Here is a 14,755-nt window from a genome sequence, read left to right on the forward strand (position 1 = left end):
GACTTTATGTTAGTCTCAGCATCCCCATAACTTCTCAGATGAACAACATCTGAAGAGGCATTTTTACAAAAATGAACACAAATATACTGAAACTCAGTGTAGTGAAGACTTAATTTATGATGCTGTCCTGCAGCTGGCACACAGTTCAAAACCACACAGAATGTTGGCATGCAGCACTCAAAACATAAAAACAAAAGCTCTAGGTTTGTCCAGAGGCTTATACAAGAACAACTGCAGGATTCTTCTGATCTAGACTTTGTTCACCACCTAGTAACCACCAAATACAACAAACGAGCTGAGCAGAAGCCAGCTGGATCTCAAAGCAGCTGCTACCACCTTCAGGTGAGGAAATTAAACACATTCCAGAAACAACCAGGTTCTTACCTTTCAAATAGACAGAGCAATGATCTATCTTTTATCATTATAATGTAAAATGTACAACATAATGGAACCTTTTCACAAACTGTGATGACACATTTCTGCCTTATTTTTAAGCACTTTTTAGTGTAAATTGAAACATCATACTTTGTATTTTGTTATATTACCAGGCACTCCCAGGGTTTCAAATACAGCTGCTGAGGGAGTCACAGTAAATTTGGTATCCTTCTCTCTTCTGGGGGGGGGGGGGGGGGTTGTCTTTTCTTTTTGGGAAAGTTGTGGAAATGTTGCAGCACATGGGAACAGCAAAAATAATGTTTACTGTGTACTCCCATTCACTATATTTACCCTGCTATAGTTTACTTCCGTGTTCCAAACCCAGAAATGTGAAAAGGGTCCAAAGGGCTGGGTATGGCCAACTACCTTACAATACATTACTCATCACAATCCATTAGTCACTATGCAATAAACTGTGATGCATCATAACTGAGTCATGCTTGAAACTTCAGAAAGTGTGCAAGAGAGAATAGGAAATCTGTAAGATCTGTTCCAATCTCATTGATACAAAATACAAAATTTAAGTGCTGCTACTGATATCCGATTATTTAGAACAACAATTAATTGTCACTGACAGTTATGTTGGCTGCATCCAAAAGCTAAGGCAGCTGACTTGTTGCCTAACCAGTTAATGGCTTAAAGGGATAGTTCATCCAAAAATTAAAATTCTCTCATCATTTACTCACTCTCATGCCATCCCAGATGTGTATGACTTTTTCTTCTGCAAAACACAAATTAAGATTTTTAAAAGAATATTTCAGCTCTGTAGGTCCTCACAATGCAAAAGGGAGCATAAAAGTAGTCCATACAACTCCAGTGGTTAATCCATATCTTCAGACACAATATGATAGGTGTGGGTGAGACACAGATCAATATTTAAGTCATTTATATCATAAATTCTCCTCTCTGCCCAGTAGGGGGTGATACGCATTTAGAGTGTGAATCACCATAAACAGAAGAAGAATGGGAAAGTGAAACTGAAGTGGAGATTGACTAAGCAGGGAGTAGAATTTACAGTAAAAATAAAGGACTTAAATATTGATCTGTTTCTCACCCACACACCTATCATATCGCTTCATAAGACATTGATTTAACCACTGGAGTCGTCTGGAGTACTTTTATGTTGCCCTTATGTGGATTTTGGAGCTTCAAAATGTTGGCACCCATTCACTTACACTGTATAGACCTAAAGTGCTGAAATATTCTTCAAAAAATCTTTGTTTGTGTTCAGCAGATGAAAGTTAAGTCAAACATTTGTTAAATGAGAGAATTTAAATTTTTGGGTGAACTATCCCTTTTAGTAATACATGGGGGGCCACATTGTACTCCTTTTGAGAGTTTACACTTGCTTAGACGACTTCCTTCTTCATTCATTAAACTGAAGGATATGATATGAATGAACACAAATAAAGAAAAAAGGTCCATATCAATTGAACATTGAGAAAAAAGAAATTTGATACATCCAGGGTAGACATTTTTCCCACCAGCTACAGTGGCTAGAGAATGCCTTATTTTACCAGCCACTTTGATTTATAAATATATGTATAATGTACAAATGTACAGTATATCCTGTACACACACACACACACACACACACACACACACACACATATATACATATACTGTATATACACAATTTTAATGTCATTTTGTAATATACTGTAACAGATAATACCAAATTATTATTAGTAATTATTAGTATCATAATGATAATTTCGCAAGATACAAATAGAGGCTAAAGAGTAGATAAGCACAGAAGAGAAACTTCTTGTTCAAGCACCATTTCTGAGGCTGTACTGAATTATGACACAATGTTAAAATAATGTGAACTTTCAGAGTTGCGTTCACCATGCATGTAAAACTCAAAGCACCTCCTGAGATGGTCTGAGATAATTTGCAGCGTTCTTATAGACGACAATATTCTTGCAAACTGTTTTCAGATGACTGAAAAAGAAAAGAGCGAGAACTCAATGCATGCATGTGTTCCGTAAGAAGCGCTTATGATGTGCTCATCTTGATTGAATCTCTGAACACACAGTGAATCAGACACACACATCAATGTGTTCTTCAAAATATTACAAAGTGTGTTTCTTCAAACAAATGCCTTTGTGTCTTATGGCATTTCTTGTCATATATCACTCCACAGAGACGTTTTACAGGTCGCCTGCCACAGTGGCATGTAGATAAGCAAAATTACCCACCACTAGGGCTGCCCCCGACCAAACTTTTTTCTAGTCGACTAGTAGGCGTTAATTTAAGCCATTAGTCGACTAGTCGCATGTTTATGATATTAACTTAATTACATAAATATATATATTTTGGGGGGCATCAGAAAATGGTTTGAGTTCCAGGGATGAAAAGGTTAGAAGTAACATTGCTAACACTGTTCTACATTACAGAGAAATACTAAACAATGATAATGAGCGTTTAAAATATACATTTTACAAGCGCACGCATGAAGCGAGCCACAGTGACACCGGCAAAAGCGGTAATGATTCTGAATATGTCGGAAAAACCAGCAAGAGAGTGTCTGAACAGTTTGTTAATTTATAGAGAGAAATGCACATTAGGGTTGTGCCGACAGATGATGATCTCGGGGATCGATGATGGTCAGAGTGATCGCTAATAGCTGATGCCTTTGACCATGTCAAGACGATATTTGGCTCGTTTTCCCATGTATTACATAATTATTATTATTATTATTAGGCTATTATTATTATTATCATCAAATTAATATTACAAATAATTTGCCTGTAGACACACAGACACACGCTTGAAGAAACACACTTTATTATATTATTAAGAACAGATAACAGAAAAGCCATATATTCGCATGTATGACGCGCTGATACGGAGGCGTGCAGTCTCGTGGAACACGTGCATGTAAACGTTTCTCACTCTTTCTTTGTTTCTGTCTTCTGAATTTTTTTTGTTTTTTGTTGCAAGAACAGTATCCTCTATGAGTGCTGCAAATGACCTCAGACATCTCAGCTCAGGAGGTGCTTTGAGTTCAGTTCACTTTATTTCCACAGAGCAGTTCCCTGTGACCACAACTCTGCAGATACACACACACACACACACACACACACACACACACACACACACACACACACACACAGAGTATATAGGGTGATACCTCATGAAGTTGGTTGTCTGCAAATTCTAGGCAAAGGGTAACTACTTTGAAGATGCTAAAATATAACACAGTTTTGATTTATTTTGGATTTTGTTTAGTCACAACATAATTCCCACAGTTCCATTTATCAGAATCATAATGAGCTTTATTGCCAAGTATGCTTACACATACAAGGATTTTGTCTTGGTGACAGAAGCTTTCAGTGTACAACAATACAAAAACAATACAAAAACAGCAGCAAGACATAGATAATAATAAAAAATAAAAATAATTATACACATACGTACATACACACACAGACATACATACACACATACGTAGTGCAATCTAATACAAATCTGTTATCTGTTATGTACAGTGCAAATCTGGACGAGCTCACAGATACTGTTACATCATATATCAGTTTTTGTGAGGATATGTGCATTCCTACTAGGACTTATTTAACATTTAACAATGACAAACCATGGTTTACAGTGGAACTCAAGCAGCTTCGTCAGGCCAAAGAGGATGCTTACAGGGGTGGGGATAAAGTCTTGTACAATCAGGCCAGGAACACACTGAATAAGGGAATCAGAGTGGCTAAAAGAAGATACTCTGAGAAGCTGAAAAACAAGTTTTCAGCTAACGACCCTGCATCAGTGTGGAGTGGCATGAAACAACTTACGAATTACAGGACTCCTGCCACCAACCCTGTGGTGGACCAACAACTGGCTGATGACCTGAATGTGTTCTACTGTAGATTTTTTTTTTTTTTCCCCAGAGGAATGAAATGGCAGAAGAGGTTGGATGTGTTGGATAAATATAAAAAAGACTAAACTGTGTATTGCACATAGTTATTGGTCAATGGGGCAGTTTTATCTGTTCATGAGATGGATAAAAAACTGTTCCTGTGCCTGACGGTTCTGGTGCTCAGAGCTCTGAAGTGTTGGCCAGAAGGCAACAGTTCAAAAAGGTTATGGGCTGTGGTGTCATCTGCAAACTTCAGGAGCTTGACAGAGGGGTACTTGGCGATACAGTCATTGGTGTAGAGGGAGAGGTGTAGTGGGGAGAGCACACATCCCTGGGGGGGCACCAGTGCTGATTGTACAGGTGCTAGAAGTGAGTTTCCCCTGCCTCACAAGCTGCTGCCTGTCCGTCAGAAAGCTGGTAATCCACTGACAGATAGACATGGGAACAGAGAGTTGGTGTAATTTATTCTGGAGTATAGCTGGGATTATGGTGTTGAAAGCCGAACTGAAATCCACAAAAAGGATCCTTGCATATGTCCCTGGTCTGTCCAGATGTTGCAGGACATGATGCAATCCCATGTTGACTGCATCATCCACAGACCTGTTTGCTCGATAAGCAAATTGAAGGGGATCTAGAAAGGGTCCAGCGATGTTCTTCAGGTGGCCCAACACCAGTCTCTCAAATGATTTCATTACCACAGACTTCAGGGCGACAGGTCTGTAGTCATTAAGTCCTGTGATTTTTGGTTTCTTTGGGACAGGAATAATGATTGAGCATTTGAAGCAGCATGGGACTTCACACTGCTCCAGTGATCTATTGAAGATCTGTGTGAAGATGGGGGCCAGCTGGTTAGCACAGGATCGAAGACACGTTGGTGAGACGCCATCTGGGCCTGAAGCTTTCCTCGTCTTTTGTTTCCGAAAGATGCGGCTCACATCATCTTCACAGATCTTAAGTGCAGGTTGAGTAGCAGAAGGGGGGAGGAGGGGGGTTGCAGGAGGTGATGGTGTGAAGTGAAGGTCAGAGTGTGTGTGGGGTGTGAGATTGGGCCTTTCAAATCTGCAGTAGAACACATTCAGGTCATCAGCCAGTTGTTGGTCCACCACAGGGTTGGGTGTAGGAGTCTTGTAATTTGAGTTGTTTCATGCCACTCCACACTGATGCAGGGTCATTAGCTGAAAACTTTTTTTTCAGCTTCACAGAGTATCTTTTTTTAGCCACTCTGATTTCCTTGTTCAGTGTGTTCCTGGCCTGATTGTACAAGACTTTATCCCTACCCCTGTAAGCATCCTCTTTGGCCTGACAAAGCTGCCTGAGCTCTGCTGTAAACCACGGTTTGTCATTGTTGAACTTTAAATAAGTCCTAGTAGGAATGCACATATCCTCACAGAAACTGATATTTGAAGTAATAGTATCTGTGAGCTCGTCCAGGTCTGTGGCTGCAGCCTCAAAAACACTCCAATCCGTGCAATCGATGCAGGCTTGTAGTTCCCGCTCTGCTTCATTGGTCCATCTCTTTACAGTCTTTACTACTGGCTTGGTTGATTTTAATTTCTGCCTGTAGGTTGGAAGAAGATGAACCAGACAGTGATCAGAGAGTCCCAAAGCTGCTCTAGGGACAGAGCGATATGCATCCTTTATTGTTGTGTAACAATGATCCAGTATGTTCCTGTCTCTGGTGGGGCATGTAAAGTGCTGTTTGTATTTGGGCAGTTCATGTGTGAGATTTTCTTTGTTAAAATCCCCAAGAATAATAATAACTGAGTCCGGGGATTGTTGTTCCGTGTCTGTGATTTGATCAGCCAGCTGTTGCAGCATGGCATTCAAACACGCATTTGGCGAGATATAAACACTCACCAGAATAAACGAGGAAAATTCCCGTGGCAAGTAGAACGGTTTACAGTTAATAAAGAGTGCTTCCAAATTAGGACAGCACATCCTCTTTAACGTTGTTACATCTGTACACCAACTTTCATTGATGTAAAAGCATGTTCCACTGCCTCTGGTTTTCCCCGTTGACTCCGCACTGCGATCTGCTCTGAACAGCTGAAAGCCCGGTAGATGTAACACGCTGTCCGGAATGGCTTCACTCAGCCAGGTTTCTGTGAAGCGCAAGGCAGCAGAGATTGAAAAGTCCTTGTTTGTGCGGGTGAGGAGATGTAGTTTGTCCGTTTTGTTAGGAAGAGAGCGGAGATTCGCAAGATGAATGCTCGGCAGGGCTGTTTGAAAGCCACGCCGACGGGAGTTTGACCAGCGCACCGGCTCGTCTCCCTCGCCTGCGTCTCTTGAACAGCAAAGCTGTGCCTCCGACTAAAATGTCCAGCAAAACGTCTGAATATTAAAAAACCAGGAAAGAATGTCTGGTATAAGCTGTCGAATGTTCAGCAGTTCGTCTCTGGTAAAACGGAGTTTGAAATCAAGGTGTCTTGCTTTATTGTGTAGGCTTAACCCTAACCCTGCTTAATGAAAATTACCCCATAGTACCACCTAGCGTCCAACCAGCGGTAATACCGGTGTTCGTCATTTTTATGTGGAGTTTTTTATGCGACCAACCGACCAATCAAAACTTGGTCGACCAAGACTCTTCACATCGACTAACGTTTGGTCGACTATCAGGGGGCAGCCCTACCCAACACTGCGCATAAAATAGCCACATTTGGCGGGTGTTACTTTCAAACCCTGGATCCACCGTTACATGATTGTGTCAGCACAGCATTGTAAGATGTTTTAAGACCTCTTTCAAAAAATTAAATACCATATCCCCATACCAAAACAAACCCACACAATCTCAAAATAAATCATATATCACAGAATCTTACTTAAACAGGCAGGGGCACACATTAAACATGGCCTTAACATTGCTTATCAGTAAAACAGGGTAGGCTATATGCAAATTAGGGCTGCAACTAACGATTATTTTGATAATCAACTAATCTAACGATTATTCGGGCGATTATTGCAACGATTAATCATTAGCTCTAAACCGACTATTCAGCTTGTGCCCCGACTTAAAAGGTTGCATTAAACGTGCTTGCTAACAATAAAGAGGACAAAATCATCTTTTAAAAATACCTCTAAATGACATTCACTGAATTAAAGGGAAAAAATAATTTAGTATGTTTAATTCAGTAACAATTTCACTACAAAAAATTCCTATTGTTATCAAATATTTTTGTCTTGTTTTCCATTTAAAATTTGTCTAAAATCCTTAAAACAAGATACATTTACTTGAGAAGCAATATACAAGATATTTAGACTTGCTTTGCGAGAATATATCTTAAATGTAAGTGTATTTTGTATATAAGTGTATTTTTTCACTTGGTTATACTTCTGTGAGTGCAATAAAGACAAAATACACTTATATTCAAGATCTATTCTGTAAAAGCAAGTCTAAACATCTTACATGCTGCTTCTCAGGTGAATGCATATTTTTTTTAAAGGATTTTTAGATTTTAAAATATTTGTATTTTTAATATTATATTCAACATTCTCAGAAAAAAAATAAATAAAAAAAATTCCTCTGCAGTATAGCTGCTAAAGTAAATGTATGTTGTTTTAAAGGAGTTTTAGGTATTTATATTAGAAAACAAGGCAAAACAAAAACAAATCAAAAATGTCTTTTTTTGCAGTCTATAATGGGGCGAAGACTACCACTCTCACCTTTCTGTTTACTACAATTCATCTTTAACTCACAAAAAAAACAAACTCTTTCTTATTAATAAAGCTGCGTTTTGCCAAATTTTTTCACGATAAGAAATGCACAGCGACATATATTATGATTCAATAAGTCATGAGCCATCACATTATAGTCTAGCTGCATTAAGCGCGCACACTCGAGGGATGAGCGTCCCCGCAACAGAGTGTGCATCAGCCGGGTGCAGTTTCAATCTCTCCCCCTTAGATCGGGACACTTCACACAACTCATAGAAGAGGCGCTGACCGCACCGAGAAATGCCAGTTTCCTTATTATTTGAAATTTAATAAAGCTATAACGCATTAAATAGAACTGCATTAAAGATGTAACGCCGGGGTGTTTCCTTTAAAGACGCTCGACACGCAAGTTTTGCTTCAGCTGAGCGGCAGCTCCAGCTCCAATTATTCCCCAACGAGAGTGCTTCTGTATTTACTTATTTTGTATTTTTGCATTATAATTCCCTCATACTTTGCGATCTACATCACCTGAAGCTGTTTGGAAAGTTTAGAGTGCATCTGGACTGTGAGTTGTGTTTTCTTCCTCAGTCAGGCGTGAGCTGCAGTGCTGCTCTTGTGTGCAATCATTAACGTTTCATATGATCTTATGTTACGTTAAGATCAAACAACTATTCGACAAATTTTTGTCGACAATTTTTTTTTAAGTCGACGTTGTCGATAACTTCGACTAATCGTTTCTAATGCAAAATTCAAATACTCAAGTCATGTTTTTCACATATATCACATTAATATTGTGTACCATTATACAAAATAATTACAAATTAGAGGTCGACCAATATTGGATTTTGCTGATATGATAATGTGTTGAAAGTAAGGCAATTCATCTGCCAATAGTTTTTAAAACTGGTGGCCTATATTAAATGTTCTTAGTCTTTTCTTCTTGTGAAGGGGGAAGGCCAGACAGAGGCTACAACAGTCCAAATTGAATTAAATTCCAGATGCAGTTTTTAACCAGGAAAAAAAAAAAAGATTTGCAGTGTGGAACTTTTAACTTTAAAGGCTGAAAACACCAGGGACTCTTATTTTGAAATGTCACTGCTTCCAGCTGCTCATTCAAACAGATAAGGGAAATAAATGTACACTCCTACAATAATCTACAATGTATTACAATATAACAAATTAAAAGTAAACATTGTCAAATTTCATCAACATTTTATCATCATCATCAACAGTTGATCTTTAGTGATAGTTTGTCATAAATTTCCGATATGTTCTAATGATTACGAACTGCTCCGCAACAGCTAGAAACACTCACAAAATACAACAGTGCCACGTTTTTACTTTGAAGAACGCAGCGCATGCATTTAATTCAGTCGTATTCTTTTGAAGTTTGATCATCACATTAGGTCATGATTCCTGTCTTTCTGCGATAATTAAGACTTTTGTTGTATTATTTAAGATAATTAAGACCTTTTATGACCTTAAATTACAGAAAACTGAATTTGAGACATTTTAAGACTTTGTGGGAACCCTGGTAACACACAACAGGCTGTTTCCTCATCTCAGGTGTGACGTGAGGTGACTCACACATTCTGTAAATGATAATGCAAGCGAATATCCAAATATAGGAAAGTGCTGAGTGAAGGGTAAACACACCCTGAGACATGCCCAAGCAATGCCTGATTATTAAGCTTTCAGCCCTTCAATGTGGTGAGTTTCCAGACCAACTTGACACATCCAACAGACAAGTTGCTGTTACTGTAGCATTCCAAGTAAAATTGTTCTTCTGGATCTATGGAGCCTTCTAGAGGACAGGGCGGGATTTATTTTTTTTTCTGAAACAGTTTTGCATGCCCTCACAATAAGTTTTGCTTTCCCTCGCAATAGTTAGCATTTCCTCTCAATAAAATGACCATGGTTTTACTACAGTATTCATATTTAATAATACGGGAAAATGACAACATTGGTAATAAAAATGATCATTTTGCGGTTACTATGGTTTTTCTACAAATACCATGGCATTTGTAGTAATACCATAGTAACCACAAGATTAACCATGGTTAATAATAAAACAATAGTTACTATATAGATACAGTATACTGTATTAAAACCATGGTTTCTGCCAAAAAACATGGTTAGCCTACTACAGTCATGGTTACTACAATATTACAACAGTCAAAATACGACTTCGGTCAAAAAATATGGTCTACAATATTACTACAGTAGTCATGATACAGTATACTAAAACATGGTTACTACAACTAGTTACTACAGTATTACTAGTAAAACCATGGTTTCTCCCAAAAACATGGTTACTACACAGTTACTAGTTTATAGTTTTGCATTCCCTCTAAATAATTCATTGGTTTTACTACTGTAATATTGTAATTGTAGACTGTAGTAACCATTGTTTTTGGCAGAAACCATAGTTTTAATACAGTATCCATATAGTAACCATGATTTTACTATATTTTAACCAGGGTATTTGTAGTAAAACCATAGTAACCACAAAATTATGATTTTTATTACCACTGTTTTCCTGTATTATTACTATGGTGTCACTACGAATATCATGGTTAAAATATGGCTACAATAGTAAAATCATGGTAAATTTATTGCAAGGGCACACAAAACTGTTTTAGAAAAAATAAAATACCGCCTTGTCCTCTAAGGGGCACCGTAGGATCTTAGATAGTAAGAGAGGAATAGTTCACCTCAAAATGAAACCAGTATGTTTTCTTTCTTCTGTGGAACACAAAAGGAGACATTTAGAAGAATGTGTTCGCAACTATGAAACAAGGACATAAAAAAAGCAATAAAAAAAATATATAAAAGTAATCCACATGAATTCAGAACACAACACAGAAGTCCTATGGACTACTTTTATGGTATGACAGCACCTGGCCACTGCTGCTTTCATTGTATGGGAAAGAGCTGCATAAACATTCTGCTAAACTCCTTTTGTGTTCCACAGAACAAAAAGTCGTACGAGTTTGGAACAAAATGGGGGTGAGTAAATAATGAAATGTTTCATTTTTGGGCAAACTATTCTTTTAAATAATAAAACCTGACTGACGGTTTTCTACACTACAAAATCTAATCAAAGCGGCACTCTTACTTGACAAATCTTTGATAAAGGGCCATGGTCACATCATATTTCTTTTCCAGTCTTGTCACAGCAATGTCCACTTTAGGGCTTATTGTGTCCACATTTACATCCATCTTCCTCACAAGGCTGCTGAACTGCTTCACACTGCAAAATAAATGGCAACTTAATGTATCATACCTGCACTGCTATATTTTTCCTGCTTAGGAAAAATCCAGAATACTTCATGACACATACCTCAGACCAACCACTTTCTGGAATTCAGTGAAGGTGAGACTGGTGCTATCACCCTCTATGCCTGCAACAAACAAACAAGCTCCCCACAGCTGTCTGTATGAATACGGCATCTGTCAAAGAACAACATAGTAATTTTACATTTATAAAACCAATACACTAGAGTGGAAAAACTGCAGATATCAGAGGAAAACATACATTTGCCTTGTCCATGGGCCTGATCTCCTTCTCCCAAATTCTCCATGCGTGATCACAGGTTGCATTGGTCACCTGGAGCTCCTCGGAAAGACACACAAATGCAGACTCCTTGTCCTTGTGTCTGGTAAAACAACAAAGTTTAAAGACATGAGTAAACACACGGTGATGGGATTTTAACACTATTCTGGGTGTCATCCCCATACTGGTGCAACACAATCATGTTTATACACATCACTAACAATTGTCAACTGTTCTGCGACCATGTGAACCCTCATATTAAGCAGAAAATGTACTTTACTGGTTGGTGAGGTTCATCTGACGAGTTGTCCACCAATGTCGATATATAGACAGAAGGGTGGCCAATATATACTGTACATAATACAATTTAATGACAAAATTAAGGAACATAAATGGACACTTATTTGGCTCATTCAAAATTCACTCAAAAGATTTGAAAGCAGAAATTGTTTATGCATTGACAAAGCTATCAATAGATTTTGGAGCCAACATCTCCATTAATCATGTTGAAAATGACCAAATATCTGCCAGTCTAGCTTTATAAATCGTCTGTTATACTACTGACAAGTTCTTGCGTTGTACCAATAGTGTTACTGTGATATTTGCAGGAAGACAGTAACCAACCACAGGTATAACAAGACAATAGTAAACACAGATAATATAAATGTTACTAAAGTTTCTATAAAACAAGCTATGACATGTTTAATCAAAAATAAAAACACTTTCAGAAACTATAAATGCAACGGTCATTGCTGTGATGAAGACAAAGTAGATTTCTTCACTCCCTCACAGATTATGAAGTATGAATCTGTAACATTTCCACCAACAATGTGTTACTATAGTATAAAAACATGGTAAATACGGCAACGGTTACAGTGACTGCACGGATCATTCACAACAGTGTATAAGGTAAGAGACGGTGGAAGAATATTTCAGAGACAGTCGGTCGGTGTGCTCTCACCTCTCTGGGGTCAGCAGCACTGTGTTGTCGCTGCTGTCCGGCGAACCGCTCTTCATGTTCCCCTTTAACTCCTTCTTCTGCGGGGTTCCGCTGCTGCGCTTCTTCGGCGGCATGTCGATGGTTTCGTGATGGAGAAGAACGCTTTCACTGACAGCACAGCGAGCGATCACAACAGCGGGTTTTATTTTGATGTCGCGGTTAGCGGTTGGATGTCGGAGCCTGAGAATGCTTGTTTGTGTCCGCAACTCACCACTATTTCCTCAACTACCAAAGCGCGGGAAAATTGACCATCTTAACCTTTGTCAAAAGCGCGTCACTTCCGGTATGTTTTTTTATTTGTTTGTTTGTTTTTTTGTTTGTTTTATTTGTCAAAGGCGTAGAGTAGTGAGGCAAGACAACGCTTGTGTCTGAGGCATTTTCAGAACATACTTTTTAACTGTTGTTTTTCATGGCAGAATGAATGTATAAAGTGAATATGTATGGATGTAAATGTAGTGACATAAGATGGAGTTTGGGCCATATTGTAAATAACAGCTTGGGTCACACAGCCCGGTCATGACCTGCTAAAAAGTGCTCAATTTTGAGCTGATTTTAGCTAGTTTGTTTGTTTGTTTGTTTTTCCATTAGGGACAGTCTAATTAAATTTTACTTGCTTTGATGTTGGATATATTTTATCCGGTATTGAGTAAAAAAAAAAAAAAAAAAAACTTAAATAGACGATAATTTCTAACTACTCTTGAGTCTAACAAAGACACTAGAGTTAACTCTTCCAAAGGCATTCTATTCAGTTTACTAAATAATTTTTTTTAATTTATGTAAGAAGCTCCTGATAAATTTTGGTTCATTCTTGGGATTCGGTAATATTTCAGTCCTCCAGAATTTTTAAATCGGTGGTTCACTAAAATAAAATGTTAAAACCTATTGATGTTGATATGACATTATAATGAATTAAAATGATTGTTGCATTCAAATAATCTGTATCATAAAATAATGTCTTCTTTCTATCTTATACCATTTCCAAGCATTTTGTCATGTCCCTGAGGCACTTTACTGAATTTGTACCTAGAAAATAATAATAATAAAATAAAAAAAAGTGTGTAGCACACTGTCTATAATTTTTGTCATTAATGTAAACATTTATTTGTGTTGCTTTGTAGAGAAAGATATTGTACAAAAAACATTAAAAAAATTCATGATTTTGTTTATAAAAACCAGGCTATAAAATGTTGTCCCTCTGTCTGAACTCAACCCCATCACAACATTTTCAGCCAGCCAAAAATAAACATGTTGGTTCCACCCATATGTGACATTATTAACCAGAATTGACATCATTCAGCTTTCTTTAACAGTGTGGTGCAGAAACAGGTAAGAAATATAATAATTTATATTCATATTTTGAAGTGTACAGTGGTGGCCAAAAATAATGGCACGCATGGTAAATATGAGCAAAGAAGGCTGTGAAAATTTTTTTTGAATTGTTTATCCTTTTGATCTTTCATAAATAAACATTAAAAAATCTAACCTTCAATTGAAGTAAAACAATCGAAAGAGGGGAAATATCTCATTATTAAATAAATATTTTTCTCCAAAACACATTGGCCACAATTATTGGCACCCCTAGAAATTGTTATGAGTAAAATATATCTGAAGTATATTCCCATTCATATTTTAAATTTTTTAGTGCACCTGGGTGACAAGGAATGTGAAATTGTTCAGCCATGACTTCCTGTTTCACAGGGGTATAAATATAAGGTAACACACAGGCCAAATTCCCTTAATCATCAATCACAATGGGTTAGACTAAAGAATATAATTCTGATGTGTGGCAAAAGGTTGTTGAGCTTCACAAATTGGGAAGTGGCTATAAGAAAATAGCCAAAGCATTGAAAATGCCCATTTCCACCATCAGGGCAATAATTAACTGAAGATCTTAAGAATCGGCCTGGAAAAGGACGTGTGTCTATATTGTCTCCATGCACATTGAGGAGGATTCAAGTGGCCAAAGAATCTCCAAGGATCACAGCTGAAGAACTGCAGAAATTAGTTGGGTCTTGGGGTCAGAAAGTTTAAAAAAAAAAAAAAATTCGACATCACCTACATCACCACAAGTTGTTTGGGAGGGTTTCAACAACAAACTCAAGCATCTTCAGTTTGCCAGACACTACTGGAACTTCAAATGCGACCGGGTTTTATGGTCAGATGAAACCAAAGAAGAGCTTTTTGGCAGCAAACACCAGAGATGGGTTTGGCACACAGAGGCGAAGTGGTACCCAATGCCCACAGTTAA

At 37.8% G+C, this 14,755-nt stretch overlaps 1 protein-coding gene across 1 annotated transcript in view; it reads right to left on the reverse strand.

Annotated features, from left to right (window-relative positions):
- Positions 1 to 12,750, reverse strand: part of LOC127431366 (retinoblastoma-associated protein-like) — a 47,070-nt gene extending 34,320 nt beyond the window's left edge. Inside the window, exons 1-4 of the mRNA XM_051681792.1 lie at positions 12,469 to 12,750; positions 11,490 to 11,610; positions 11,295 to 11,404; positions 11,070 to 11,204 (exon numbers count right to left, since the gene is read on the reverse strand). Coding sequence (XP_051537752.1) covers positions 11,070 to 11,204; positions 11,295 to 11,404; positions 11,490 to 11,610; positions 12,469 to 12,581 — 479 coding nt within the window. The 5' untranslated portion in view covers positions 12,582 to 12,750. The remainder of the gene's footprint in view (positions 1 to 11,069; positions 11,205 to 11,294; positions 11,405 to 11,489; positions 11,611 to 12,468) is intronic.
- Between the last annotated feature and the right edge of the window lie 2,005 nt (positions 12,751 to 14,755).

This window comes from Myxocyprinus asiaticus, chromosome 40 (assembly GCF_019703515.2).
Source record: "Myxocyprinus asiaticus isolate MX2 ecotype Aquarium Trade chromosome 40, UBuf_Myxa_2, whole genome shotgun sequence".
Taxonomy (NCBI): Eukaryota; Metazoa; Chordata; class Actinopteri; order Cypriniformes; family Catostomidae; genus Myxocyprinus; species Myxocyprinus asiaticus.